We start from the raw sequence: 27,128 nt of genomic DNA, 5'->3' as shown, positions 1-27,128 counted from the left end.
TGTCCCACTCTCTAGGGGAGGGAGGTGACCTTGAACTTAGGTCTGAAAGATGGGTAGGGGTCCTGGGACCAGAGAGAGGACCAGGGTGAGGGTAAAGTCAGGAAGGTGGCAGAGCTGGGGGGCCCTCGGTGGCCCTGGCTGCCCCCTGGGCTGGATGGGGCGTGGCCAGTGCCATCAGTGGTGTTGGGAAGGGCCAGCAGGGTGGGGAGGGAGGAGGGATCCAGGCAGGAGGAATGTGGAGGGCTGTGCTGGACACGGGGAACAGGGACAGGGACTCCAGAGCTGGCCCGGTGTCCGTCTGTGGAGAGGCAGAACCAGGGGCATGGTCTGGGGAGAAACGGAGTCCAGCCTGGGCATGCACATGGGGAGTGTGGGGACCCCCCGGGGACAGCCAGCACCCAGGCACAGCTGCAGGAGGCCCCACAGGACCTGGGGGACGGGAACTTCTGGGAAGCACAGGGGTCCCCTACCCTCCTGGCCCAGGTATTGCCCTCAGGGCTCCCCTGGTCAGCATGGCCACCCGGGACACTGCGTGGCCTCTGCTGGTCCTACTGTGGCCAGCACCTGGCCCAGGCAGGAGTTAGAACCAGGAGCCTGCCTGACACTCAGTCTCCAACCTGGCAGCCTGCGGTCTCCTCCGTACGGGCCAGGAGGACGGCCCACGCAGAGCCCAGCCTGGCCACACACGTGGCCAGCTCTTCTGGTGATTTCAATAGGGTCTTCCTGGAGGGGACCTCTCTGGAGGGCCGTGACACCCCGGGGGGGGGAAGGTCACAGATGCTGAGTGGCTCAGGGCTGTGGGAGTCATGGAGGTTTCCGGGCAGGGAGGGAAGAGGCTCAGCCGGGCAGAACCAGAACCAGAGCCAGCTGCCGGTCGGGCACATGGCTGCCCTTGGCGTGGCAGGGACGGGTGCCTGAGGGAACCCAGCCAGGGCAGGTGGCCAGGGACAGGCCCCGGTTCCCCTGACTCGCACCCAGGCCCAGCTCACCCTCCCCAGCCTCCGCTGCCCTCTGCAGAAGAAGGGAGACCACGGCCCTGCCCGGAGGGTGAGAGCGGGGACCCCTGAGCCGCATTTCCCCTGGGCTGTCCGGTGCCCAGGAGCAGGCCGGGCCCAGCCGAGGCCTCCCAGGGCCCCTGCCCACATCCCCCCTGCCTGGGCAGCAGATCGTATCTGGGAGCCTCCCTGGACGCCTGCCACAGAGGGTCCTGTACATGCAGGGCACTGCTGCTGAGCGCCGGCCCCTCTCCCACCTCCTGGTGGCCTGGTGGTCCCACAGGGCACCCGGCACCTCCTCTTTCCCCACGGTGGGGAGCCCGCTGCCTCCAGCCAGAACCCCCAAAGCCAAGGCGGCTCTGCTCCTGCCCGCCCCACGGCCTGGAGCTCATGACCAGGGGCTGACCCAGGGAGGGGCCACTGCTGCCAAGGTCCACCCACCTCCCTCCCCCCTGGCTCTGCAGAGTGCTCCGCTCACTGGGGACCCCTCCAGCCAGCCCTGGCCTCCCCTCTGCCTGTGCCCCACGGGCCTCCCGTAGCGCACTGGCCCTGGTGGCCCCCAGCTAACAGTCAGCTCTCAGCTGCCGCGCAGGCCACCCGCCGGTCACCTCCAGAGGATGAGCCCGGCCTTGGGGTGTCTCCACTGGCCCTGGGGATGGGGACGGCAACGCCTCGCCGGCTGCCATCCCCAGGGCCCAGCTCCCCACCTCCACCTGCCAACCTCCCGGGCACAGGGTGGTCAGTTCTTCCCTGGAGGTCAGGGCCCAAACATGGTGTCTGTCCCTGCTTACAGCCTTGGCGGGGCCAGGAGACGAGGCTGCAGTCGGCCGCTCTTGCGAGGTTCGTGGGGAGGCCGTGGCAGGAAGGCTCCTAGGGGCAGGGTCCTCTTGTTGTCCTGCCCTGGGGGCTTGTGTGGGGAGAGGCCACCGCAAGAAGGGTGCAGCCACTGGACAACGGGCACAGGGGGACAGCCGCAGGGCCGCAGCTGAGGGCATCCAGGAGGGCCTGGGGCCTCGGTGCAGCTGCACCCAGAGCCCTTCCCACCCACCCTGAGCACGGAGGTCATCGGCTGGCATCTGTCCCCTGGGTCCCCACCTGCTGCACCCTGCTCCCACCACCCAATCCCACCCTTGCCCCCACCCTGCCTGGAGGGAGCTGCCTGCCCGGCCCCCCGCTGCCCACCACTGCCCGGCCTCCCACTGCCCACCACTGCCCGGCCCCCCGCTGCCCACCCTTGCCCGGCCCCCCACTGCCCACCACTGCCTGGCCCCCCACTGCCCACCACTGCCCGGCCCCCTGCTGCCCACCCTTGCCCTGCCCCCCACTGCCCACCACTGCCCTGCCTTCTGCTCTGGAGGTGGGAAGAGTCCCTCCCTTGAGAACTGCCCCTGCAGCCCCTGCCAGGTGCCTGGAACTGCAGCCCTGGAGTGGACGTGGTGACCCCCTGGGGACCACACTGCTCCCTGGGGAGCCCAGCTGCCAATGCTGGTCAGGTAGCCGCAGCCCAGGTCTCCCCATCACAGCACCCAAGTCGCTGGGCAGACCCCAGCTCTGCCCACACACCCGTGGGGAAGGTAGCCGCGCCCCAGCAGACAGCTCAGATCTCAGGGGTCAGGCCCAGCACCTTCTCCGGAGCTAGGGTTGGGTTCCATGGAGCCCAGAGTCTTGCCCTAAAGACCCCATGAGACTGGAAATAGGATGCCTCCTCCAGCTCCCCATCCCACATTTTCCTCAGAGATCAGGTCAGGGCCCATCCACCTCTGCCCTCAGTGTGAGGACCAGAACCCAGCTAGATGTCCTACTGACCAGCCAGTCACCTCCCTTGGTCTGGGTGCCCTACCTCTTGTGATGTGCTCCATGGTCAACTTGATGCTGACAGCCTCCTCGCCCCAGCACTGTGACTCTTCTAAGTCTCTGCTCGTGTCTGCTCAGTCAGGCCTGCCCCTGAGGACCTAGGGTCAGAGGTCAGGCCTCGCCCTCCTGGCCTGTTGGATCCTGGTGTGGCTGTGGTCCCCACTGGTCCTGCGCCTGTCGGTCCTCCCTCCCAGCACTGTGCACGCTCGTCCCAGGCCTCTGTTCTTGGTGTCACTGACCACATGTCGCAGAGGCTCAGTGCCCAGCTCAGCATTCCCTGCAGGGGCGAGACGCGGCTGCGCCTGGGGAGTGTCTGACCGTCCCTCAGAGCCGACTCCGGGGGACGGGGACGGGTCCGGGCTGTGTCTCCTCTCCATACTGGACAGTGCTCCTGCGCAGGGCTCGCCAGGCGAGGCTTGGCACTCTCCCTGACAGGCCATGGTGGCTGGCCAGCTCTGGGCTCGGCCATGCCTCCTCTTCCCGCCCTGGCCGGCTGTGGCCTCGCTGCGGCTCTGCCCACAGACGCAGCCCAAGTGCGCCCTGTCCAAACGCGTCCGCGTCGTTCACCCCATCTTCCTGCCTCCCCGCGTCTCGCCCCGGGCTGTCCCCAGGTCTGCCTGTGGAGCCTGGGTGCCCGCCTGGCCCCTCGGCCAGATCCTGAGGGATGCTGAGCCCCTCGGGGGCCAGTCATTCCGTCCCTCTCCTGCGCACCCCCGTCCGGCTTCCTCCTGCCCCCGGGGTGCTGGGCGAGCTGCTCCGCTACCCTGAAGCTCTGCTTTCCAACCCCAAGGGCCAGCCTCAGTCGGCTGGGGAGACCCTCGTCCCTCTGGGTGTCACAGTGGCTGAGGTCCACTCTGGCCTTCAGATCCCAAGGCCCCAGCCAAGGCTGAGGGCCAGACCAGCACTGCTGCCGTACAGGGCCAAAGTGGGACCCGCCCGGGACACCAGGGTCCTCGTGGCAACCCCTGCAGCCGTCCAGGCTCAGAGGGGTAGGAGCATGGGGTCAGTGAGCCCCTTGGCCCAGCACAGTGCCCGGCAGAGGCTGCAGCAAGCAGGAAGAGCCTCCCTCCACCTCCAGGGAGAGGACCAGCAGCACGGCGGCCGTCCCAGGACAGCGGTCACTTGTCCCTCCTCCGGTTCCTTGGTCCTCCCCGGTCTCCTCCCTCTCCTCTCCCTCTGGTCCTCCGTCCCCACCACGAGGGCTTGCTCTGACTGTCCAGACCGCTCCCATCTTTCCCACCACCCCCTGCACCCGGCGCCACCCTGCTCAGTCCCCTGGCCCCCAGTGCCCGTCCGCCAGGTGCAGGTGACAGAGGAGGGACCCCCCTGCCTGGTCACAGGGTGCCAGCGCTCCTGCCGGCGCCCTCGTCTGGCGGCCGAGGCTTGCCCCTGCGCCTGCTCCTCCGCAGGCCCCCTGCCCTGCCCCCCGCCAGGGTCTTCCGGGTCCCCTCCGGCCTGGCAGGACATGTCCTCCGTGGAGACCCTCAGGCTCCCAGGCCAGGCTCCCGCCACCCCCCTCCCGGTGCCACCTCCTGACTTCCTGCTGTCCCAGGCAGCAGCCACCCAGGGCCACACTCCTGCCCTGGGGTGGCAGGGGGACACCCAGCGCCCTGTACAGGGTCAACCAGGAGCACCTGGGCCAGCCTGAAGACCCCTCTCCCTGGGCCTGCCCCTGCAGGGCCACTGAGGGTTCTGACTCCCGGAGCGCCCACCTGTCGCCTGCCTGCCCACCTGCCCTCTGAAGGCCTCTGAGGTCAGCCCCGGCCACCATCCTCTGCTGAGCCGCTGAGTTCCGCACACGTCCCTGGGGGCCGTGCCCCTCCAACCCCACGGAGGGTCCCAGGGGCCGCAGGGCCTCCCGGGGCTCCGGCAGCCAAAAGCAGGCAGGTGAGTCCCAGAGGCCCGGGCGCCCCGGCTGCTCGCTGCCCGGGCTGCCCAGCTCTGATTTGCCGGCTGGGACCGGAATCGGAATCGCAGCCTTCTGGGTTCTGGCCCTGACACCCTGCCCAGGGGCTGGGCCACTTGGTCCCTGTACCCCCTGTGGCTGGCTCCGCCGGGCTCCGGGCAGGATGGGCTCTGGCCAACAGACCACCCGGCCGGAGCCGGTGCCGCCCACCAGACGCCGGGCCCTGCCAGGGCGGGGGCTACCCCACCCTCGGGATCGCGGCCTTGGATGGGCCCGGCGGCCACGCCCCTTTGGACACTGTGGTTTGGAGCCTGCCTTCCCCACCCCGGTGGGGGCCAGCCCAGCAGGCTGCCGGCCCTATCCCCTGCACGACTGGCCACACAGGTCCCCAGAGGCCCTCGGACCAGGGTGCCCAGAGCCCTGGGGGGATCCCTGGATGCAGAAGACCCTAGCCTCTGTGGGTGGACATGTGCCCCAGACCCAGGGGACAGAGGGGCTCATGCCTCCAGGAGCCCAGGCTGGAAGGCAGCCAGGGGCAGGGGAGCCCGGGTGCCCGACAGGGGTATTGGCCACGGAGGGCCGCAGGACCAGGGTGACCCAGGACCGCAGGTCTCTGACCACCCTGACACGATCCTGGCCTTGGGTGGGCCTGGGAGGGACGGGACTCCACCAGGGCCAGGTAGGAGGGTGCTGGGGTGTGGGCAGATTGCCCAAGCGGGACCCGACCCTCTCCGCTTGAAGCCTTGTGTGGGCTGAGGCCGGGGACCGAAGTCTGGGTGGCCACCGGCCCCACAAGCCCCACTCACACCCTGACGCAGACAAGGAGAGCAGGTGGGTCGGGAGGACACATCTTCCCGCTGACCCACGGCGTCCTTTTTAATGAGCTTAAACTGAATTCAGTTTACACCTGGGCCACGGCTGGTGCCCAGCGTGCCCAGCAGAGCCCTCGAGATCTTGTCCCAGAGAAGACAGGCAAGGCCTGCCCCCGGCCGGTGAGAGAGCTCGGGAGTCCCTGGGGAGGACCTGGGGTGACGAGGGTCTTTGTGGGAGGCAGGCTTACTGGTCTCTGCTGGCTGTCCCTGGGTGAATCACTTAACCTCTCTGAGCCTGGTTTTTCATTTAACAGGGACGAGGCAGGGCCTGCCTGCCAGGGCTTGGGGAAGTAAAAACGGTCAGCTGTGAACTCTGGCCATAGGTGTGGGGGGGCTCGCTGTCCTGGGTGGCAGCAGATGTGAGTGCCTGGGGGTGACCCTGGCCCTCCACAGGCGCAGGGTCCTCGAGGGTGGCGGGGGGCTGACACCCACTCCTCACTGCTGAAAGCTGTGTCCCCGGCTCTCCCTGCTCCCCCAGAGCCCAGCTCCCCGGGGACAGTTCCCTCTCCCCTGCCCCTGCCCGCGGCTCACAGGACCTGGCCTCGGGGCCCCTCCCACCGTCTCCTGCCGGGTCCGACCCTGCCAGCTCCATGGCCTCTGAACGCTCTTGGTCAGCGGGCAGCAGCCCGGCCCTGGTGTGGGGGCAGTGGCCTCAGTTTCCCTGGTGATTAAGAGGTGCTGGGGATGGATGCCAGGCGCTTTCCAAGCCCCTGTCACAGCTCTCTGGGGACATGCCGGCCCTGGGCACTGCATTCCTGCTGGGTGGGCGGGGGGGTCTGGACTGAGACTGGCAGCCCTGCCTCGGGGCCCTGGCAGGCTGGAGCTGCGTCTGGGGACAGGTGTGAAGAGCCAGCCAGCTCCCAGGCCACTCGGACTGCACCACCCCCCGCCACACACCTGAGCCTCTGCTCCACCGCTCCACCACCCAGAGCCAGGACCCGCGGGCAGGGGGTGGCCGGGTGCCAGAGGCCGGGTGCTCCCCGTGAGCGGGGAAGGGGGCCAGGGAGCGGATCTGCTTGGCTGGCCGAGGAGGACAGCCCCCACCCGCCTCAGGAGGACCACAGGGACTTCCTGGAGGAGCCGGCATTGCAGGGGGTCTGCAGAAGACCCCTGAGAAGGAGGAAGGACGCCGCAGGCGGCCCAGAGCGTGGCAGTGAGCAGCTAGCCACCGAGAGTGGCAGCTCTGACCGGCTCCGCAGGGCCGGGCAGGCCTCGCGCTCTGCCGCCAGCTCTGGCCACGACCCTCCGAGCAGCAGCTCCCAGGCCACACTTCACAGAGGACGAGACGCAGCCTGAGAGAGGGCTGTGCGCTGCCCCCGGCCTGGTGTCCGTGCCAGGGCTCCAAGGCCAGGTGCTCATGGGCCTCCCACGTGGGGCTGAAGAGCCAGGGTCAGCCAGTGTGTGGCGGCAAGTGAGGGTCAAGTGAGGGTGACCGTCCCCCGGGCCCGCAGTTCAGCGCGGGGCCTGGAGGCTGCTGCGGTCCGCCCCCTGAGGGCAGGGGAAGGTCCGCGAAGGGTGCACAGGCCACCAGGGCCCAGGCAGGAGATGACCTCGAGCTGCGTCGGCGGCACGTGCACCGGCCCTGCGGGGGGAGCTAGGCCCGGCCACCGGCCCCAGCCTGGGCGCCACGGCACAGGCACCTGCCCTGGCCAGGAGGGACCTACCTCAAGAGCGTCTCCAGGCCCCGCGTGCTAGACTTCCTCCTGAGGAGCACCGAGCGGCTCATGCTGGCCCGGCCGCCAGGCGACCTGGCCTGACCCCGGCCCTGGGGACACCACCGCCTGCTTCAAAGGCTCCCGTCCCCAGTGCTGGCGCCTGCGGCCTGCTGCTGCTCTGCCTCCTGGCCTTCCTCTCCCCTCCTTCTCCCTCTCCTCCCTCTCCTCTCCTCTCTCCCCTCTCTCTGCTCCCCCTGCCCCTCCTTCTCTCCCCTGTCCCTGTCCCTCTCTCTGCCTGTCCTGGTCCCTCTGGCCCGGGGCTGGGGGTCCTGGGCTGGCTCCCAGCTGTCGGCTGAGGCCCGTCCACTGTGCCTGGGTCCCTCCTCTGTGGGTCCCGCTCCCCTCTCCTCCTCAGGAGGCTTCACAGCTGCTTCCCTTTTGTCCCCCAAGCCCCTTCTCCGCCCCCCTGGTCTCCTCCACCTCCACCTCCTCCTCCTTCCCAGACTAGTAAAAATGTCAGAGAGAACCCTCCCAGCCCCGCAGCAGGGGCTCAGCCGGACCTCGGCGGCCGCTGATGGGCAGCACTACTGCCCCCTCCCTCCCTTCGCCGCCTCCCTGGGCCTCTCCCCGGGCTCCCTGGGCAGCTGCCGCTGTCCCCCACTCCTCTGCCCACCGCTCCCTCTGGGCGCCGGACACCCTGCCACCCCATGTCTCCAGCCATCGCCTCTGCCCTAGCCCTGGCCTGGGCCTCCTGCTGCCCTCCTCTCCTGGCCTGGCGCACTTGACCTGCTCCTGGCCTGGCCAGGCCTGGGCCCTGTCCGCCCCTCGCTGCCCCTCCTGCCCTTGTTCGCCCCTCTCCTCTGGCTCTCCCTCTGGTGTCTCTGTCCCTATCTCAGTCTCCCTCCCTCCTTCCCTCCCCCACCCCTTCCTCTCCCCTCCCTTCCTCGCTCCCTCCCTCTCCCTCCCTCCTTCCCCCTCCCTCTGGGTCTCCATCTTCCCTTTGTTTATTCCCAGCCGTCTGCTTAGCCTCCCCACAGGGGCGGCCGGGCACCCCAGGAACCCTTCTTGGTCCCCAGGTGGGGAGGCCGCTGCTTTCCCCAAGGCCCGGGGACAGCCCTCAGGGCAGGGAGGTGCAGGACGCAGAGACACCAGGCACACAGCGTCTTTGGAGTTGGGAGCCATCGTCCCCAGAAGTGGCCATGGGCACCGGTCAGTACCCTTGCCAGCCAGACCCCCCTTGTCCTGTCCTCTGGCCAAGACCCAGGGACACGCAGCCCAGCCCTTTGTTTTTCTGGTTGGGCTTAGTCTCTGTGACTCACTCAGAGCAGGCTAGTGGCTGAACGGGGCCTGGACTCACATTCATAGGGAATCATCGTGGGCCAGCTCTGGCCCACATCTGGCTCGCCAACACGCACCACCACTGAGAGGCAGATGCCACTGTGTCCACGTCCTGGATGGGAAAACCGAGGCCCGGCCAGGAGCACCGGGTTCCGAGACCACAGAGCCAGGCCCGGCTGAGCCAGGACCTCACCCATCTACCCACTGCCGGACGCCCCACGGCATCTACCCCCAGCTGCCCTCTGTCTCCATGGGCAGAGGACTGGCCTTCTGACATTCCCAGGTAGTGTGACCTCCCCAGTGGGCCAGACAGGCACCTGGGGACTATGGAATGGACCCATCCAAGAGACAAGGGTGCGCATACGGCAGTGAATCACCAGGGGAAAGCAGGCCTACCGCCCGCCACACCCACAGGCTGGGTCTCAGGGCCGGTCCCAGGGGTGAGACTCCCCTCCTCTCCTCCCGCCACCACACAGCAGGGACCAGGGAGTGTCGCTCGCACAACAAAGACAGCTGGCCGGCTGCCCAACCCAGCATCCACAGAGCCACCAAGACCTCAGGATTCTGCTGGAATAAGAGGCAGATGGAGGAGGCCTGGGCCCCAGGTGGAGGCCACACTCAGCACCTCACACCTAGGAACCCAGAAGGTGGGGAAGAAGCACGCCCACCTGCCCCTTGCCTCCTGTGCCTGTCCTGGGAGAGACACCCGGAATGAAAGGTGGCCAAGGCAATTTGGGTTCAAAAGAAGGAAGAATATTCCCACCGAGGAGAGGGCTGCCTCAGGAGGGTGGCCCACCTTCAGAAGTGTCAGTGGTGCCGAGTGGCAAGAGCTGATCTTCAACATGGCAGCCCAGAAAGGCAGTTTTGTGACTAGGATGTGTTGTGATGTGGACAGCGGTGCAGAATATTGATGTCAGCTTCATGATGATTCATCCATCCACCCACCCAGCCATCAATCTCTCCATCCACCAGCCACCTTTCCCTCCATCCCTCTTTCCCTCTTCATCCATCCATCCTTCCTTGTGCTGTCTGTCTTGCTATTGATCATTTATCAGTTCATCAACTCATCAACATACCTATCCATTCACTTATCTACACAAACATGGTACATCCAGCCATCCAGCCTTCTATACCCTTGTCAATCTGTTTCTCTTTACATCTGTCCACTAAGCAGGCATCCATCCATCCCTCCACCCATCCACCCACCTACCCATCCACCCATCCCTCCATCCATTCACCCACCCATCCACCCATCTACCCATCTACCCCATCCACCCACCTACCCATCCACCCCATCCCTCCATCCATTCACCCACTCATCCACCCATCTACCCCATCCACCCCTCCACCCACCTACCCATCCACCCCATCCCTCCATCCATTCACCCACTCATCCACCCACCCCATCCATCTATCCCATCCATCCATCCTCCCACCCACCCACCTACCATCCACCCCATCCATCCATCCATTCACCCACTCATCCACCCACCCATACACCCACCCAACCACCCATCTACCCCATCCATCCCTCTACCCACCCACCCACCCACCTACCCATCCACCCCTCACCTACCCATCCACCCCATCCCTCCATCCATTCACCCACTCATCCACCCATCTACCCCATCCACCCCTCCACCCACCTACCCATCCACCCCATCCCTCCATCCATTCACCCACTCATCCACCCACCCCATCCATCTATCCCATCCATCCATCCTCCCACCCACCCACCTACCATCCACCCCATCCATCCATCCATTCACCCACTCATCCACCCACCCATACACCCACCCAACCACCCATCTACCCCATCCATCCCTCTACCCACCCACCCACCCACCTACCCATCCACCCCTCACCTACCCATCCACCCCATCCATCCATCCATCCATCCATTCACCCTCCCATCCACCCATCCATCCATTCACCCACCTACCCATCCACCCCATCCACCCACCCACCCATCCACCCACCCATCTATCCACCTACCCATCCATTCACCCACCCATCACCCACCCATCTATCCACCTACCCATCCATTCACCCACCCATCACCCACCCCCCATCCACCCACCCATCCACCCACCCATCTATCCACCTACCCATCCATTCACCCACCCATCACCCACCCCCCCATCCACCCACCCATCCATTCACCCACCCATACATTTGCTATTTAAATGTCTCAATACAGGTAAAACACTCAGAAGCATTTTGCAAGCTATCCATCCCTTTGGAACAGAACAACCACTCATCGGTGTTCATCACTAGTGTTTATATGTTCACCATGTCTGGCTAGCTAGGATTATCCTCTTAATACAAGCTTCTCTCTCCAAATGCTCCTCTGTCACTGTTGTCACTGGTCTGTCTAGAGGTTCTATTTCTCCAGGCAGGCTGTACATCACATCCATCTTTTCTTCCAGCTTCCCAACCTAGCAAGCCGTGCATCCACCTGCGTGGGTCCTTCTGAACATAGTCCGCCAAGTGAGTTAATGCTTAAAAAAGCTCCTGGGATGGTCACCTCGACCAGGGCCAAGCACTCCCCACCCCCACCAGCTCAGGCGTCCAGCCAGCCAGCCAGCCTCCATTCACCTCTCCACTTACATATCACGTCTTTACCCATCGTCCGCGTGTTTACTCAATAAATTCATATGGATTTTCAGGCCCTGTTAAGGGGTGGCGATTCAGCGTTAACAAAGTTCCTATTCTCATGATTTTGGTGGAAACAAACAAATAAGTAAACACACTGTAATACATTATGTGATGGCAAATGCTCAGAAAATATGAATTGGGTTGGGGAATAAGAAACTCTGGAGAGAATTGACATTTTGTGTACGACAGTCCAGGAAAGACTCATGGGAAGGAAAAAGCAACTTACCTCAAGAGAGTTGAGAAAAACATACAAGAGAGAGGTGCGGGAACATGGCACGCACAGCAGGGGAAACAATTCCAGGAAGAATGCTACATTCTGATTGACAAGTGTCCGATTACTTATCTATGTCTTCAATAGTTAACCCAGCACCAATTCATCCAGCTATTCATTTATTATTTGTACATTTATCTTTCCACTCATTGCTCTCTCATTATATTTGCCAGTTTGTATTTCTGTCCATCTATCCATCATTCATATATATTCATCTCTTTAGATATCATTCTTTTCTTCAGTCTAGTCATTTATCTGTCTGTATTCCAGCTCTCTACTCATCCACCTCCATACTTTTGTTCTATGCATCCATATTCCAATCCATTCATTTACTCATTTCTAGACCTATCCATTCATCCACCCATCTACTCATCCACCCACCCATCCATCCATGCACCCACCCATCCAGCCACCCACCCATCCATCCATGCACCCACCCATCCACCCACCCATCCATCCATCCATGCACCCACCCATCCACCCACCCATCCATCCACCCATCCATCCATGCACCCACCCATCCACCCACCCATCCATCCATCCATCCATCCATGCACCCACCCATCCATCCATCCATCCATCCATGCACCCACCCATCCACCCATCCATCCACCCACCCATCCATCCATCCATCCATCCATGCACCCACCCATCCACCCTTCCATCCACCCACCCATCCATCCATCCACCCACCCACCCATCCATCCATGCACCCACCCATCCACCCACCCATCCATCCATCCATGCACCCACCCATCCACCCACCCATCCATCCATCCATCCATCCATGCACCCACCCATCCATCCATCCATCCATGCACCCACCCATCCACCCTTCCATCCACCCACCCATCCATCCATCCACCCACCCATCCATCCATGCACCCACCCATCCACCCACCCATCCATCCATCCATGCACCCACCCATCCACCCATGCATTTGTCCACCCATCCATCCATCCATGCACCCACCTATCCACCCTCCTATCCATCCATCCATGCACCCACCCATCCACCCATGCATTTGTCCACCCAGCCATCCATCCAAATGTTCCTACCTCCTACTTTCCTTCCTTCATTCTTCTATTATTGTCTTATTTCATTTCTTCTGTGAGTAAGACATGGTTCATGAGCTCATGGCCTGAGAGTAAAGCCTACCTTCATGGCCTAGGAAACTGAGCACCACAGAGGCAGCTGAGCCGAGCCTGGGGAAGAGCAGTACACCCTCTCATCATCCCCCAAACACACGCTTTCTGTGAAAGCTGCAGTGAGCAGTGAGGTCCCTTGGGGTGGAGGAGGTAAGGACTTGGGGGCTTCTGATGGAGAAGCTTCTGACTGACGGAGGCAGCAACCTCCAGATGCCTTGGGCACTCACCAGTTCAGTGCCTCCCTCTGTCTAAGTAAGCACCTCTAATGAAGGGCAAGTGGACCAAAGCAGGGGGCAAGGGCCAGGTGGTGGATGGTGGTCATTAAGGTCAGATTTTAGTTGGGGCTGGGGCTAGGAGAAATGTGAAAGGCTTCTCTCCAGATTCCTCTGGAGCACACTGGCTGAATCCATTCATACCATGAGCCATAGCTCTTCCAGGAGAGAAACTGGGGAGAGGAGGAGGCAGCCTGATTTCTTTGGAGACCACCCTCCAAGAGGAGGTACTGTCCAGGAGGGAGGGCCCAGACTCATATGGGAGGAGGGATTCTGTTCTTCCACAGTGGCAGGAAGGAGCAGGATCTGAGGCCCCACCTGCCAAGATGGGGATCCTGGTCCTCATCTTTGCAAAAGCCAAGGAACTGCCTATAGAACCTACCTCACCCAGAAGATGGTTCCTCCTGAACACCCTGGACACCTCAGACACCCTTGGTGCACACACACGCATGAGTGCAGCTGTGAGTGTAGGTGTGTGCGCCTGGGTAGGCACCCTCCTTCCACACCCTGGCAACGAGAGATCCCAGGCCGGTGGTGTGGAGTGCCAGGGCTGACCCTACGAAAGCCTTCTACAGACCTGCCCTGCACTGAGGAGGCAGAGTCCCAAGTCCCTCCCTAGTCATTCTGGGGACTCTATGGGGGACAGAGGCTGCTCCCCAGCATCCAGATACCCCTCTCTGCCAGCCAGTGGGGTCAGTGGTGGCCTTTCCCCACCAACCCACAATTTCCTAACTTGCAGGCAGTTAGCAGAAGGAGCTTTGCCAGGACTGTCCTGGCCCCAAGGAAAGACCAGAGGCTTTCCCACCTCCACCCACCCTCCTCTGACTGTCCCCATCCCCGGTCTCCTATAAACCCTGCTCCACACAGCCCTGAGGAGCCAGGAGGGCTGGCTGCAGAGAAGCCAACCCTGGGAAGGGGCTGGGGTGCTCCCTGGGCGGGGTCCCCCCTCCTCCCCATCTGGGTCTCACCACAGCATCATCCAGAGGTCCTGATTCTGTCCGCCTCAGGGGCAGCTGGGAATCCCCCTTGGTGGTCACCCTGTGGCCCATCTCCCAGCAAGTCTTTAGAAGCCCTGACAAGAGGGGCTCCCTGAGGCAGGAGGGCTGGGGCGGGGCTGGCAGGGCGGGAAGCTGTGAGGAAAACCAGCTCCAGCCTGGGCTTTGCCTGGGCAGCGCCCGTGGGTCATCCCAGCCCTCGGCAGCCTCCACCTGCAGCCCAGACACACTCAGGAGGGCGTGGAGCTCCCTTGAGGACCGCCCAGTGCAGCCCACCCTGGCTCCCGGCACCCCGGCTGGAGCCCAGGAGGCGTGGGCCCTGCCTGCCCCAAGCCAACTCGGAGGCTGCCCAGAGGAGACATCTGCTCCGCAGAGCCTCAGGCGCTCCTGTCTGTGAGCAGGAGGGTCCTGGACCCTCCTCACTGGGCTTCGGGGTAAAGCCAAAGCCTGCATTTTCAAGTCTTGGGACCCAGGTGGGGGAGCCATGCGTCCGACTAGTCACAGATGGGGAGGCTGAGGCCCCGAGAGGCAGGGCACCAGGGAGTACCAGTCGGAGCCACTGCAGCAAAAGCCAGGTGTCCGGGGCTCTGCCCGCCCCCACCTGCCAGCCCCAGCACTCGGTGGGAAAGACCCCAGGCCCTGCCGAGACCTGCATTTCCCCCAGGGGCATCCCTCCAGCATCCTCCCAGGGAAGCTGAGGCAGAGGCAGGCTGGCCACCGCGCAGTGGAGGGCAGGGTGACTCCTGCAGACCCACGATGCCACCCTGGTCAGGTAACCTATTTCAGGCCTCTGTCCCCAAGACCTTCCTGGCCCTGCCCAAGTGGGGATCCAGGGTTGTTCTGTAAGGGGACGGTGAAGCCATGAATGGGCAGGAGGGAGGGCTTCTGGCTTCCGGAACCAGCAGGGGCGGGGCCTGCGATATCCACCCAGGGAGGGGCGGGGCCTGCGACATCCACCCAGGGAGGGGCGGGGCCTGCGACATCCACCCAGGGAGGGGCGGGGCTTGGGAGAGGAGAGGAGAAGCCAGTGACCCAGCTGCTCAGGCACGGGAGGAAGAGGCCCACCTGTCGTCTGGGCTGAGACCCTGACCCAGGGGAAGAGCGGAGGGAGCCCTCAGAAAGCAGCCCTGGCCCTGCTGCCTGCAGTCTAGACCCCAGCAGCCTGCGAAACAGGGCCCTGGCCCCCGTTCTTCCACCCTCACAGACCCCCTCCCAGCGCAGGGGCTGGGGGCTCTGTCCTGTAGACTCCTAGTCCTCATGCAGAGGCCTCTCAAGGACACCTGAGCCTTCCAAGTGGGGCTGAGAGGGTCCGCTGGCCCACGAAAGGGCCATCCCGGCCCCTCCCACCCCTGGGCTGGGCAAGGGAGGCGCCAGTGAGCCTGAGGGATGCTCTTCTAGGCAGTGAGCCAGGGACGGTCAGCACTGCACCAGGGACTGCCTAAGGGGACAGCCAGGACGTCTGCTGGGGGAGGTGGCAGGACCCTGCCATGTGGTTTGGGGCATGGGTGACTTCCAGCCAGGACAGTCAGGTCTGGTATAAGTGAGGCTGCGGGCATGTGACCCCATGGAGCTCCAGGATTTGGAGGTGTTCAATCTGGGACCCTGAGGGACCCTGATGACCACCTGCCCCTCTCCATGGCCTCTGAGGACTTGGCACAGTATGGGGGTAATCCCTGCTCTTCGGGGCCATATTGGGGACCACAGAAGGGAAAAATGCCCTCAGCATCACCCAGGAATCCCAACAGAGCCACTTGTGACCCTGTGTAAATGTCATGTGCTGCCCCCAAGGAACAAGGGCAAGCAAGCTAATGTCTTGACAGCTGGGACAGGGAGACAGTACCCCCAGGAAGGAGCCAAAGCTCTGTGGGCCCAAAGGGTGGGCCAGGGGACCTGCCTGCCCAGGCCCAGTGGGAGGAGGACAGTGCCATCCTGGGTGGGGCCCACCCGACCAACTGGAGGGTCTCAGCTGCCGGGGCCCTGGGGTAAATGTGTCCTGAGGCCCCCAGAGAAGTGCCCTGGCTCCTAGAGAAGCATGCCAAGGTCTCCCCTGCTCTCCCCGCTGACCCGGCCCAGCCTGGCCTTCGTAGGGATTCCCAGGTGGGGCCCCCCACTCCTGGTACCGGGGGCTTCTCTGACACCCTGCAGAGGAAAATCCCAGCTGTCTTGTCACCTTGTGGAAGGACAGCCCCACCCAGCAGCGGGTCTCAGTTTCATTCTGACGGGTCAGTCTCACACTTTCCCTCTGCTCACTTTGGGGAAGGGTCCTTGGGTCTCCCGGACCCCTCAGGGCTCAAGGAGGGTCTGCCTGGCTCTCCAGCCAGCTCCTCACAGACCTGGCACAGGGCAGCCCTGGCCCTGGGACCTGCACCAAGACGCTGGGGATCAGCTGTGCCTGCCAGCGCTGCGGGCAGCGTTGACCGTGTCCCCTCCGACCTGGCATTTGAGACAGCTGGGAGGGGGTGGCCAAGAAAGGGCTGAGGAGGAAGGGGGGCCAGCCAGGCGGCCTAGTCTGTGTCCTTCTATGGGTATGAGGTGGCAGGAGTGAAGTCCAGCGCCGGGGACGGCATTGACGTGAGGACACACTTCCCAGCCGGGACACAGCTGTCACCCAGTCACCCTGCTTTCAGAACCAGCAGCCTGTGTGCTCGGGGGGCATTCAGACCTGGCGGGTTGTGTGCCGGCCCTCCAGGGCCTCTCGTGCTACACGTGCCTCTACCTGGAGGAAGGCTTCATGGAGCCCTCTGAGGGGCAGGGTGGCCCTGACAGCCTGGCCAGGCTCACACCTTCTGAGCCAGGTCCACCCTGGCCTCTGCTGAGCCTCTGATACTCCTTCTGCCAGTCAGGGTCCCTCGGTAGCCCACCAGCCAATTCCAGAACGGCGTTTGCAGTGAGCAGCTGAGGGTAGATAGTCCTCCTCCGCCCTAACCCCCAGACGCACCCAGCTGCCCTCTCTGGCCTGCTCGTGGGCCCAGACAGAGCTACCACCTGCCATCTGCACAGGAACAGGGGCCAGGATCCCCTGGGCAAGACCACCCGAGGTTGTGGAGACTGCTTAGATGGGGCCCTCCACGCGGCAACATACAGCAGGGCCCTGCTGCTCACCCCCGACCCAGCAGCCCTGCAGCCTGCAGCAGCTGCAGGCCCCCGGGGGTCTCGCCATCTTCCTCTAACCTGTGCCTGGCTCCTTCCCGTCCACACACTGGGCAGCAGCCCCACTGTCCTTCCGTGGACCAGCCTCGAGTCCCCCAGGGGCTCCCCACCCCTGACGCTCCTCGGCGCCCTGCCTGCCCCCGGTCCTCTGAGACCGAGACCCAGACAACTCAGGCCCATGGCCCCACTGGGCCTCCATGCCTGACCACCAACAGGCCCCCCCCCAGGGGCCCTGGGCGCCAGGCCCAACGCTCAGGCCAACCCCAGCACAGGATGGGTGCTCAATGTCTCCTCGGAGCCCGTCCCTGCCCGTCCCTGCCCAGCTCTGGGGGTACAGAGGTCTGTCCTTTTTTCTTTTTTTAGCGACCCACATGCCTCTGCCCATGTTCCCCTAAGATCTCAGCTGCCCAGCTCAGTGCCTGGCGCTCAGGACAGGTGTCTGCCCACATCCCTGGGCTCCTCCATCACCATGGCCAGAAGAGCTGTGGCCAGGTAGCCTTCTCCTGAGGCCCGGCCACCTCCCAGGTCTCAGGGCAGAGCAGCTTCTCCCTCGGGCCTGTGGGTAGGAGGCCAGGGTCCTGCCCAGGGCACCCCGCTTCACTTCCTCCCACAGCAGGTACTGTCTCCTCCAGCCAGGCAGGCCACATCCTGGCTCCCCCACGCCCGCCGTCCTGGCCCTGGACCTAGGGCCCTGCAAACTCACGGGGGAACTGGCCTCCCCAGTGAGGCCAAGTTGCAGAGGGAGACCGAGGGCCACCCACCTTCTTGGTGAGAAGGGCCCAGGAGGAACCCCTGGAGTAAGCGTTGACCGGGACTCTTACCCTCAGCTGACCCTTACCCTGTGCCTTCCTCTGCCAGCAGATCTTCCTGCTCCTCAGAGCCCAGGTCGCCGGGAGCCTCGGCCATGGTCCCTGCGCACTGTGTGCCGTGACTCCGTGTGTCTAGCAGGCGCGCAGCTGCCTGGGCCCCCACCCTGATGGGTTTCACTTCCTCCTCGATGCAGGTTGAGGTTTGGGACCTATGGCTGGGGTGGGGGTTGTTTTTTAATCTGTTGCTGCAACAGGAGAGGAAAAGAAAAACCCTAAAACCCAAGCAGCCATCAGGAAGTGTTAAGTAAGCTGCCGTCACCCAGGGTGACAAGAGGGGACGAGGGCAGGGGCGGGGCCCGGCAGCTCCCCGCAACTCAGTGCAGGTGCAGCCGGCTAGGACACCCCGACACCCCGGGGCCCCTGCCAGAAGCCCTGGCCCCCAAGTGCATTTGTGAGCGGCTGCTTCTCCCCAGAGCATCGGGAGCTGATTCACCCTCCCTAAAGCACCGCAGAAGCACTTTAGCCTCTGCATGAAGTCTTCCCGAGGCTGCTCGTGCCCCCTGCCTGCCGGGCCTGCTCTGCTCGTGCCCCCTGCCTGCCGGGCCTGCTCTCCTTGTGCCCAGTGCCTGCCGGGCCTGCTCTGCTCGTGCCCCCTGCCTGCCGGGCCTGCTCTGCTCGTGCCCCCTGCCTGCCGGGCCTGCTCTGCTCGTGCCCCCTGCCTGCCGGGCCTGCTCTGCTCGTGCCCCCTGCCTGCCGGGCCTGCTCTGCTCGTGCCCCCTGCCTGCCGGGCCTGCTCTGCTCGTGCCCCCTGCCTGCCGGGCCTGCTCTGCTCGTGCCCAGTGCCTGCCGGGCCTGCTCTGCTCGTGCCCCCTGCCTGCCGGGCCTGCTCTGCTCGTGCCCCCTGCCTGCCGGGCCTGCTCTGCTCGTGCCCAGTGCCTGCCGGGCCTGCTCTGCTCGTGCCTCCTGCCTGCTGGGCCTGCTCTGCTCGTGCCCCCTGCCTGCCGGGCCTTGGGAGGACTCTGAGGTAGAGAGGGTAGGAGAGAGGCCCAGGAGGCCAGGGGCCTCCATCCACCCGCACACACCTTAGGTGGCAGCAAAGGCCCACGCCAGCCCCAAGCACGGGTCCCCATGCCACAGGCACTGGGCAGGCTTACCAGGCGGGGCCCAGGGCTACCAGGAAAGACCCAGGCCCTGTCCTCCCCAGCTGCCCTCCTGTTACATCAGCTGGACCTTTCCATCCTCACTCAGGGCCCCCGAGTCCCCTTAGTGCAGGGCTGAGAGTACATGGGGCACATCAGAGAGCCCAGTGGCACGCTGTGCTGTCCCCCTCCTGAACCCACCCAAATGGCAGCCCCCCGCCACCCCTCCCTGTGGCCAGGCACCTGGTCAGCAGGCTTCTGCCCAGCCAGTGTCCTGTGGTGAGACTGAAGCGGATGACCGGGTGGAGGCCCGTGTCCTCCCTCTCCTGGTCACTGCTGGAAGGCTGGACCAGCTTCTGCATCCTTAGGGCCCAGACCCAGGCAGGGCCTCCCCGAGGGAAGAGTCCTGTGGCCTGAATATGTCCCCTACAGGCATGTGTTGGAAGCAGGTCCCCAGGACAGCATGTCAGGGGATTCCAGGGACATCTTGAAGGAGGTTTTGTCCTATAGCTCAGCCGACTCTCTCAGGCTGGTGTCTCACCTGTGATGGCCTCTGCATGCCATGAAGGAGCACCACCGCTTCACCAACATTCAGCGCCATGTTCCTGGACCTCCCTGCCTCCAGAGCCCTGAGCTCAACAAACCTCAGTGCTTCATGAATCGCCCAATCTGAGGCATTTTGTCACAGCAACAGAAAATGGATGCAGACCCTTAGGACCTGGAGGCCCACTGTGATTGCCCAGTCCAACCCACTTTTTTGTGTCTTTTGGTTCAGGAGGTTAAACCCAGGGGTGCTTCACCACTGAACGACATCCCCAGGTCTTCCTTATGGTTCCCGCTGTGGACCGGTGAGGAGCCCTCACTTCCCCAATGCTGAAGTATAACACCAGAGAAGCAGGCCGAGGCCCGTGGAGAGTGGACAGTGGAAGCTTTATTAGAGGTCAGCAGAAGGGACTTCTCCCTGGAGGAAGGAGGGGACCCAAAGGGGGAATCCGTGGAAGGGGAGGTATCCCTCTGTTACAGCCAAGGTCTTCTTTCAGCTCTCCCACCCTCCTGCCCCTTGTTCCCGTTATCTCCCAGTGATGCAATGCAGGTGGGAAGGCCCAACAGGTGGGGGACAGTGGGCTGGAGCAGGAATCTGGGCAGGAAGGCCTGGGGGCTTTTGGATTAGCCCCTCCCTGTTTGCTGGGAGCAGCTTCATGAACAGTTCCAATGGAGGGGCTTGGCCTTGGGGACATTGACATTTCAACTTCCCCAAGTGCTGCTCTGCTTTCCTGGATCCCCTTCTCCATAATGGCCTCCATTTTCTTTATCTTACTCCATATTAGACCCTGTTTACCTAACTACACTGACTACCTATCTGTAAATCTGGCTTCAATATTATGGGACAGAGTCTCACAAAGTTGCTTAGGGTCTTGCTAAGTGACTTAGAGCTTCGCTAAGGGAGGCTGGCTTTGAACTTGCCATCATCCTGCCTCAGCCATGTGCCACCGTGCCCCACTGGACCTACTTTTTAACCCCATCTGAGATGGCAGTTTTTACCCTTGAAGGAGATACTTCCTCCCAGGCCTGGGGTGGAGCCTGCCCCCTCCTGTCATGTCTGCTGAAGTCCCGACCCAGGACCTCGAGGTGACCATATTTGGAAGTAGGGTGGTTGCAGATGTATCAGAGAAGGTGAGGTCACCAGGAAAGGCCCTGCTGGGGCATGACTGTGCCTTGTGATCGGGGCAATCTGGTCTCAGACGCACACAGGGAGCACGTCACGTGACGATGGAGCTGGAGGTTGGCGGTGTTTCTCAGAACAAGGAACCGAGGGTCGAAGCAAAGCCAGGAGCGGAGACAGCCCTCGCAGCTGGGAGGCACCGGCTGGCCCACGCCTGCAGCTCCAGCCTTCACCCAGTCCCACCCATCTGTGGTGCTGCAGCAACTTTGGAAGCCCCTCTGCTTGTCCAGGGGGGCTGGGAATGCCCTCCCTGTCCTCCACACCTGGCCCCACACCCCTGCCCACTTCAGGACTGGTCTGCCATGACGATGCTTGGGGCCATGTGCAGCCACCCCAGCCACAGGCCCCTGGACCTTCGTCACTCTCAGCAGACCACACTTGCCACCTCCTGCTTCTCAGAGGAAGTGGCAGCCAGAGCTCAGTGTCACCCCACACAGCCACTCCTTGAATCCTGGAGCAGGTGGGCTCCTGCCACCAAGGCCCTGCCCTCCCTGGGCTCTCAGTCCAGCCATTGCAGATTCAGGCCCTTGGCTGTGCATCCCTCCTGCCTCCGGGACCCGCCCTCTTCTCCAGTGTCCAGGTGCAGGCCTCCCACTGTCCACACTCAGAGCCAGAGCCACCTGCAGACCAGGCTCCTCTCCTCCCTCCCAGCCAGGACCTGGCCGCCGCCCTGTCGCCACTCCACCTGGACCAGCGGGTGGACTGGGGAGTGTGTCAGGTGGGACCATCACCCATCGGGCACCCGTGTGAGCTCCTGAGCGGCACACACCATGCTGGTGGCAGACTCGGGGACCGGCTCAGGGACAGGCCCTGGAGCTGAGCATCACCCCAAGAATCAGACACAACTTTGCGTCACTAGGAATCCTTCCCTCCCCAAACCCCAAAGCAGCATGTGGGGGGGCGGGACCTTGCCACTTCCACCCACTCCTCAGCCCTGGTGCAGGGTCCAGCCAGCAGCTCACCGTCAAGGGGACGTGCGAGGGGCAGAGGGCAGCCCAGGTGCCGTGCACTGGGAGATGAGGTGGTGGGGCAGAGGGACCTGCAGATGGTCTGGGTGGAGTGACACAGAAAGCCTACCAGGTGGGGCGAGGTGGCCTGGGGCCCAGGAGAGCTGGGTGGAGCCTGAGGGCCCGGGACCATGCTGTGAAGGAGAGGAGCTGGACGAAGCCAACGTCTGCAGATGTCCCCACGGCTGAGCAGGGGACAGACAGCAGACCAGTCCTGAGGTGGGCAGGGGTGTGGGGCCAAGTGGGGGGTGGGGGGCTCCAAGAGGCGCTGAGGACAGGGAACCGCCCCACCCAGTGGGCCAAGGGACAGGGCAATGAGACTTCCAGGTCCTGGCTGGGGGACAGGTGGGCACTCGAGATGGGCAGAGGGGTGGCAGGTGAGGTGCTGTGGCCTAAGTGTTGGGTCCCCAGGGTCAGGCGGGGGAGCAGGGAAGCAGCCGTAGGTCCTTTGGGCACGTGGAGGCCCTGCTCCTCCAGGATTCCAGCAGTCCAGAGGCAGAGGGGAACCGGCCAGGGCCACGCGTCCCCTGCCCTCTGCCCTCTGCCACGTGGGGCTGCAGAGACCAGCTGCCCTCTTGGCAGCAGAGAGCCCTCACCAAAGCCCAGATCTGCCGGAGCCTCGGCCCTGGACTTCAGCTCTCAGAACTGGGCGAAAGGCCTCGCCGTCTTTCGTTAACCCCAGCCTTGGCCTTCTGTTGGCAGGAGTGGACGTGGGCCCTCTCCAAGGGACATGCCGAGGGGCAGGTGTGGCAAGATGGTCAGAGTGGGTGGGTGACGCAGGAGGACATGGGGACGGGATCCAGGCGTGGACACCACCCAAGGGAGGGTGGCAGGACCGTGACCGCATCCTGAGCCGCAGAGCACCAGTGCGGCCAGGGGGCTCTGGCCTGGGCCAGGGGGCTCTGGCCTCACCGGGCAGGCTCTCGGGTGTCTGTGGTGTGGCTGGTCCTGGGGGAGCGAGAGGGCCTGGGTGTGGTGACAGTGCCACACCTGGGAGCCAGGAAGCCACACGGCACACAGCCAGAGCCACCTGGCCGCGCATGGAAGTGTCCGCAGGACGGAGCAGCAGAAGGACGCGGCGGGGCTCAGGCCCAGGAGAGGGACTCTGAGGTGGGATGTGGTGCAGAGTTGGGAAGAGTGGGCTGGGGGGCTGGAGGGCAGGCCTGCACCCCCGAACAGGCCCAGGACGAAGCCCTCACCCCGTGCCTCAGAACACGACTGAGAATGAGCCAGGCCCTTGAAGAGGCGATCAGGCTGGGACGTGTCTCCAGGTGGCCAATCAGGACAGACCCCGAGGACTGCGTGAGGACATGGGGAGGAGACACCGTGGCACCTGGACCCGCACTCCAGCCCCAGGACAGGGACAGTGGTGGCTGTCTGCTGCTGTGACTGCCGGGAGCTCACACAGTCAGGTCAGCCAGGGAAGAATGAGCTGCCGTCACAAGCAGTCCCGCACCTCAGAGGCCAGCTTCTCCCTGGGGGGGCTCTGCCACAGTCACCCTAGGACCCCAGGCTCCGCCCTCCGGGGACCTGAGTCGGCTGGTCCTCTGTGTTCAGCTGGCGGGGCCCGGGAGAGACCCTGGGGAAGGCGGGGGGGTCCCCAGGCCTGCACAGTCCCCGGGGAGCTTCCCTGTGGAAGATATGCTCCCTGGAGGACACGGAGTCTGCGTCTGTGTGTGGCCAGCCTCGTGGCCTCTGCCTCCGTGGCCTTAAGGTGTAGGGAGGGAAGCTTGGGCCACCGGAGCGTGGAGGGGCCTCCAGGAAGGCTCTGTCCTGCAGAATCACTTCCCTGGGGCAGGTGGGGATGGACGGATCTTGTGTGGCCAGCAGAGCTGGGGGTGGGCACATCCTGCTGACTGCTGGTGCTGCTCTGCCCCCCAGAAAACAGGCAGGAACCTCCAAGCCCAGTGAGGAGACCCTGAGGAGGGGTGGGGCCAAGAAAGGCAGGACTCAGTGGACAGGCTGAAAGGTCAGTAGGACAAGCGCAGATGGTGGCCGGTGGATTTAGGGACAGGTGAGGACCACTTAGTGGACAGTGGGAGAGGCTCTCTGAGGGGTGGTAGCGGAGCAAAGAGGAAACAGTGGTATCGGACGGTGCTCATCCTGGAAGGTGCCCTGGGTGGTGGCATGTGTCAAGGGCCCTGGGGGAAGGGGAGTCCGGCTTTGCTTTCTCCACAGCTTGGTGCAGTGGAGAGAGAGGCCCAGCCCAGTGACAGGCAGGCAGATGGGCTCTGCTGCACGCAGCACCTGACTGTAGCCACAGGACCGGTCCCCAGGACATGCCCCGGTGGAGGGGCTCCCTGCTCCTTGGGCTCTGCCCTAGGCCTCTGCTTGGGGCTGGGTTGGTGGGGACAGAGAGGAGGACCAGGCAGTGGGGCCTGGGCTGCCCCTGGTCTGCCCCGTTCTGGCTCCTCTGACCCCAGCACTTGGGGTAGTGCCAGACACCCGTCCTGGGCAGGAAGGGGCCTGGGCAGGAGAGTCGGAGGGAGTGGGGGGCAGGAGGGCCTCCGAGGCCAACCTGGAAGGGGAGAGGCGGGGGCGGGGGTCCCAGGGTGCAGTCTCCCAGGACGGGCAGGATGCAGCCTCTGGGCCAGGAAGGCTTGGAGTCAGAGAAGGGACGTTGGCGATGACAGGAGTGATCAGGAAGCGGGTGACAGGGCCGAGGAGAGGAGAGGCCGTGTGGCTGAAGACGGTTGTCCAGACCGGAGGGCCTTGCTGGACGCAGCCAGGACACCCAGGGGCTGCCCGGCACAGCCACACCCAGCCCTGCAGGCTGGGGACTCTCCCTGGAGACTGTGGATGACGGACACGCGACCCCCGGCCCCACCGGGGTCTGGGGACTTGTCTGCAGGAAGGGAAGTTACGGGGAATTGGGGTGTGTGCCAGCTCCTCCCCTGGCATCAGAGACACAGGGAATAGCTCCAGGTCCCCAACTCCAGTGGGAGACAGAACCCAACCGCTGAGGAGCGAGCGGGGGGAGACTTGGGAGACGCGCGAGACCGCAGAGCTGGGGGCCTGGGTGGGAGGGGACCCCGTGGAGGCAGGCCAGGGCAGTGGGCACTGGGGGTCCGGTCTGTCCTGTGAGCCAGGCCTCCCTTCTCCACTGGAGGCTGTGCCATCTGTGTGGAGTGGGCACCCTAGAGCCCCGGCACGGTGGAAAGCGGAGGATGAAGAGGGCTTCAAGGAGGTGGAGAGCCACTGCTCCCCACGCCGGCCAGGGCCCAGGGGGAGCTCTTGACGGGGACCAGACAGCACAGAGGCGGCAGGTCACTGGAGTGAGGCTGGGCTGGAGAAGGAGGGAGAGCCTGGTCTGGGTCCTGGCATCCAGTGGCTGAGGTGCCACTGCAGGTGGGCATCTGGGGGTGCTCAGCTGAAGGAAGGACCCACTGCTGGCCCCTCTTGACCAGCAGACCTTGCTGCCGTTGATCCTACCTGTGCCCCAAACGACCCTGTTGCCCTCGCTCTGTCCAGTGTGCGGCCTCTGCTCCTGCTGTCCCAGGAGGTGGCGACCACTCCGGATGACCAAGAGGTCCGCTGAGCAGTTTGTCCTCCTCTGAACCCACGGGAGCTCCCCAGAATGGGGCAGAGGCCTGGGTCCTCCAGAGCAGCGTGGCGTAGCCTCACCTGGGCCCCGGTTCCCTGGTCGGTGGCACCTTCCTGTCACATCTTGGCCTCTGAAGTCCCATCCACTGACTTCTGTTGGCTTTTGCTTTATTTTTTTTCCGTTGTTGCTTAAGAATTCTATAGTCTAAGATTTGGAGAAGTTTGACTTAGTAATAATCTCAAACTTACAGAAAAGGTTCAGGAATGAGAAAGGTACGAAGGAGCCGTGTGCCAGCACCCACACCCGCCCCGTGTCCCCTCTGTGGTCCTCTCTGCCTCTCTGCCGCTCTCTGTGCCTGACCGCTCCTAACCTCCTCTAAGATTTCACAGTCTGAGTGCGAAGACCCCCGCACTCAGCAACACCAGCAGGGGAACACTGAAGCCCCACGTTACCTCACCCCGGCCCTGTCCCGGGACCCGGGACCTTCTGCTGTATTTTATTTTGTTTGGACCATTTATGGAATTCCTGGTGCAAAGGAACTCAGACTCTTCTGTGCATCTCCTACTCAGTCCCTGGGACAGCTGTGTCTCCAGGGAGCCTGTGCCTTTGGTAGGGGACCGTCTTGGAGACCCGCCCTTGTGCCGCTGCATGTGTAGCAGGAGAAACCTGAGTGTGCAGACCCACAAGCGTCCACACACGCACTCCTGATGGCCTGGCCTTGCTCACTAAGCCCTCCTTCCTTTGGTCTACGGGAGCCACGATGTGGAAAGCATGGTTTTATGTGCCTTGTCCACTTCCCTCGGCATGTGGCCAGGCACAGGTCAGCTGTGACATCTGTGGCCTGCCCTCCTCCCTGGCCTCCAGGCTCCAGCACCCCACCCAGTAGGTGTGCCCCTTCCCCTCATCTCCCTGCTTCCTCCTGCCCTCGCCCAGCACATCTGCCAAGTCGTGCCCATTGTCTCCAGGACATCTGGTCTGCGCCCCGGCCACCCCCACAGGGGTGTCTGCCCCAAGCTCCCACAGGCCCCGAGCCCACAGCCCGTGCTGCTCCTGCTCCTCTGGAACCCTGCAGAATGGCACCTACCTGGCTCCACGTCTCCCACAGCCACCAGGTTCTGGGGACCCAACTGCTCCAGTGTCCCCATCCACCTGCTTCCCGGGGTGACAGCGCAGGTTTGGATGCTATTCCCCCTCCCGTCCTCCTCCTCTCTGTCTGTTCTCCACCTGCTGAGATCTTTCTAGAATGCAAACCTGGCAAGGACCCCCACAGGCCATGTGCTGGCCTAGGAGCTTGGCAGGAATTGCCTGGTTTGGCCCCTGCTCTCTGGGGACATATTCTCTTCCTTTGGGACACCCAGAATCACCCTGTGGGCCTCAGGGCGCACCTGGCGTGGGGGTGTGTGGGCTCAAAGCAGTGCCCGCTTTACATCTGCTGGTCTGGTCTGGCCACCCAGGTCTCATCGGCTTCCCTTATTCCTTCATGGGAAGGTTTAACAGGCGTCCATATCTCCACCTCTAGCCCAACTCCATTGGCTCAGGGTCTGCCCGTTCTGCTCCCTGCTGACCCCACCTACCCCGATCATGGCTGCCGACAATCTTTCTTTGCCTTAAAATGAAAAGAAATCTCCCTCAGAGTCTGCCTAAAGCGGAGGGGCGAGTCCTGCCTGTGGGGAGCGGGCTCCCAGCGTCCCGCCTCCTCCTTCTTCTTCACCCATCTCCAGGCCTCTCTGCTCTCTCCCTGGTGGGATGGCCTCCATGGCTCTGTGACATCTGTGGCCAAGCTCTGGCCGC

General features: G+C 63.7%; 1 protein-coding gene and 1 long non-coding RNA gene across 10 annotated transcripts in view; one reads left to right on the top strand and one right to left on the bottom strand.

Annotated features, from left to right (window-relative positions):
• The window catches only part of Lsp1 (lymphocyte specific protein 1), a 33,883-nt gene extending 15,780 nt beyond the window's left edge, over window positions 1-18,103 (bottom strand). For 3 of the 9 annotated variants that reach the window (XM_013365426.4, XM_078045338.1, XM_078045342.1), the window contains exon 1: window positions 17,954-18,103. In XM_013365426.4, coding sequence (XP_013220880.1) covers window positions 17,954-18,021 — 68 coding nt within the window. In that variant the 5' untranslated portion in view covers window positions 18,022-18,103. Of the gene's footprint in view, window positions 1-1,252; window positions 1,363-1,786; window positions 1,811-2,835; window positions 4,038-4,561; window positions 4,772-7,291; window positions 7,507-17,953 lie in introns of those variants that run through there. The other 6 variants (XM_005340763.5, XM_021720522.3, XM_078045340.1 and 3 more) reach the window with 6 other exon arrangements.
• Window positions 9,165-11,324, top strand: LOC144376936 (uncharacterized). Its single transcript, XR_013437285.1, has 2 exons — window positions 9,165-9,267; window positions 11,050-11,324. It is a non-coding gene; the product is annotated as an uncharacterized LOC144376936 (long non-coding RNA).
• Window positions 18,104-27,128: the final 9,025 nt, after the last annotated feature.

Source organism: Ictidomys tridecemlineatus, chromosome 4 (assembly GCF_052094955.1).
Source record: "Ictidomys tridecemlineatus isolate mIctTri1 chromosome 4, mIctTri1.hap1, whole genome shotgun sequence".
In the NCBI taxonomy this organism is placed as follows: Eukaryota; Metazoa; Chordata; class Mammalia; order Rodentia; family Sciuridae; genus Ictidomys; species Ictidomys tridecemlineatus.
Note: the sequence above shows the minus strand (reverse complement) of the source record. Positions and strands in the feature narration are given on the sequence as shown.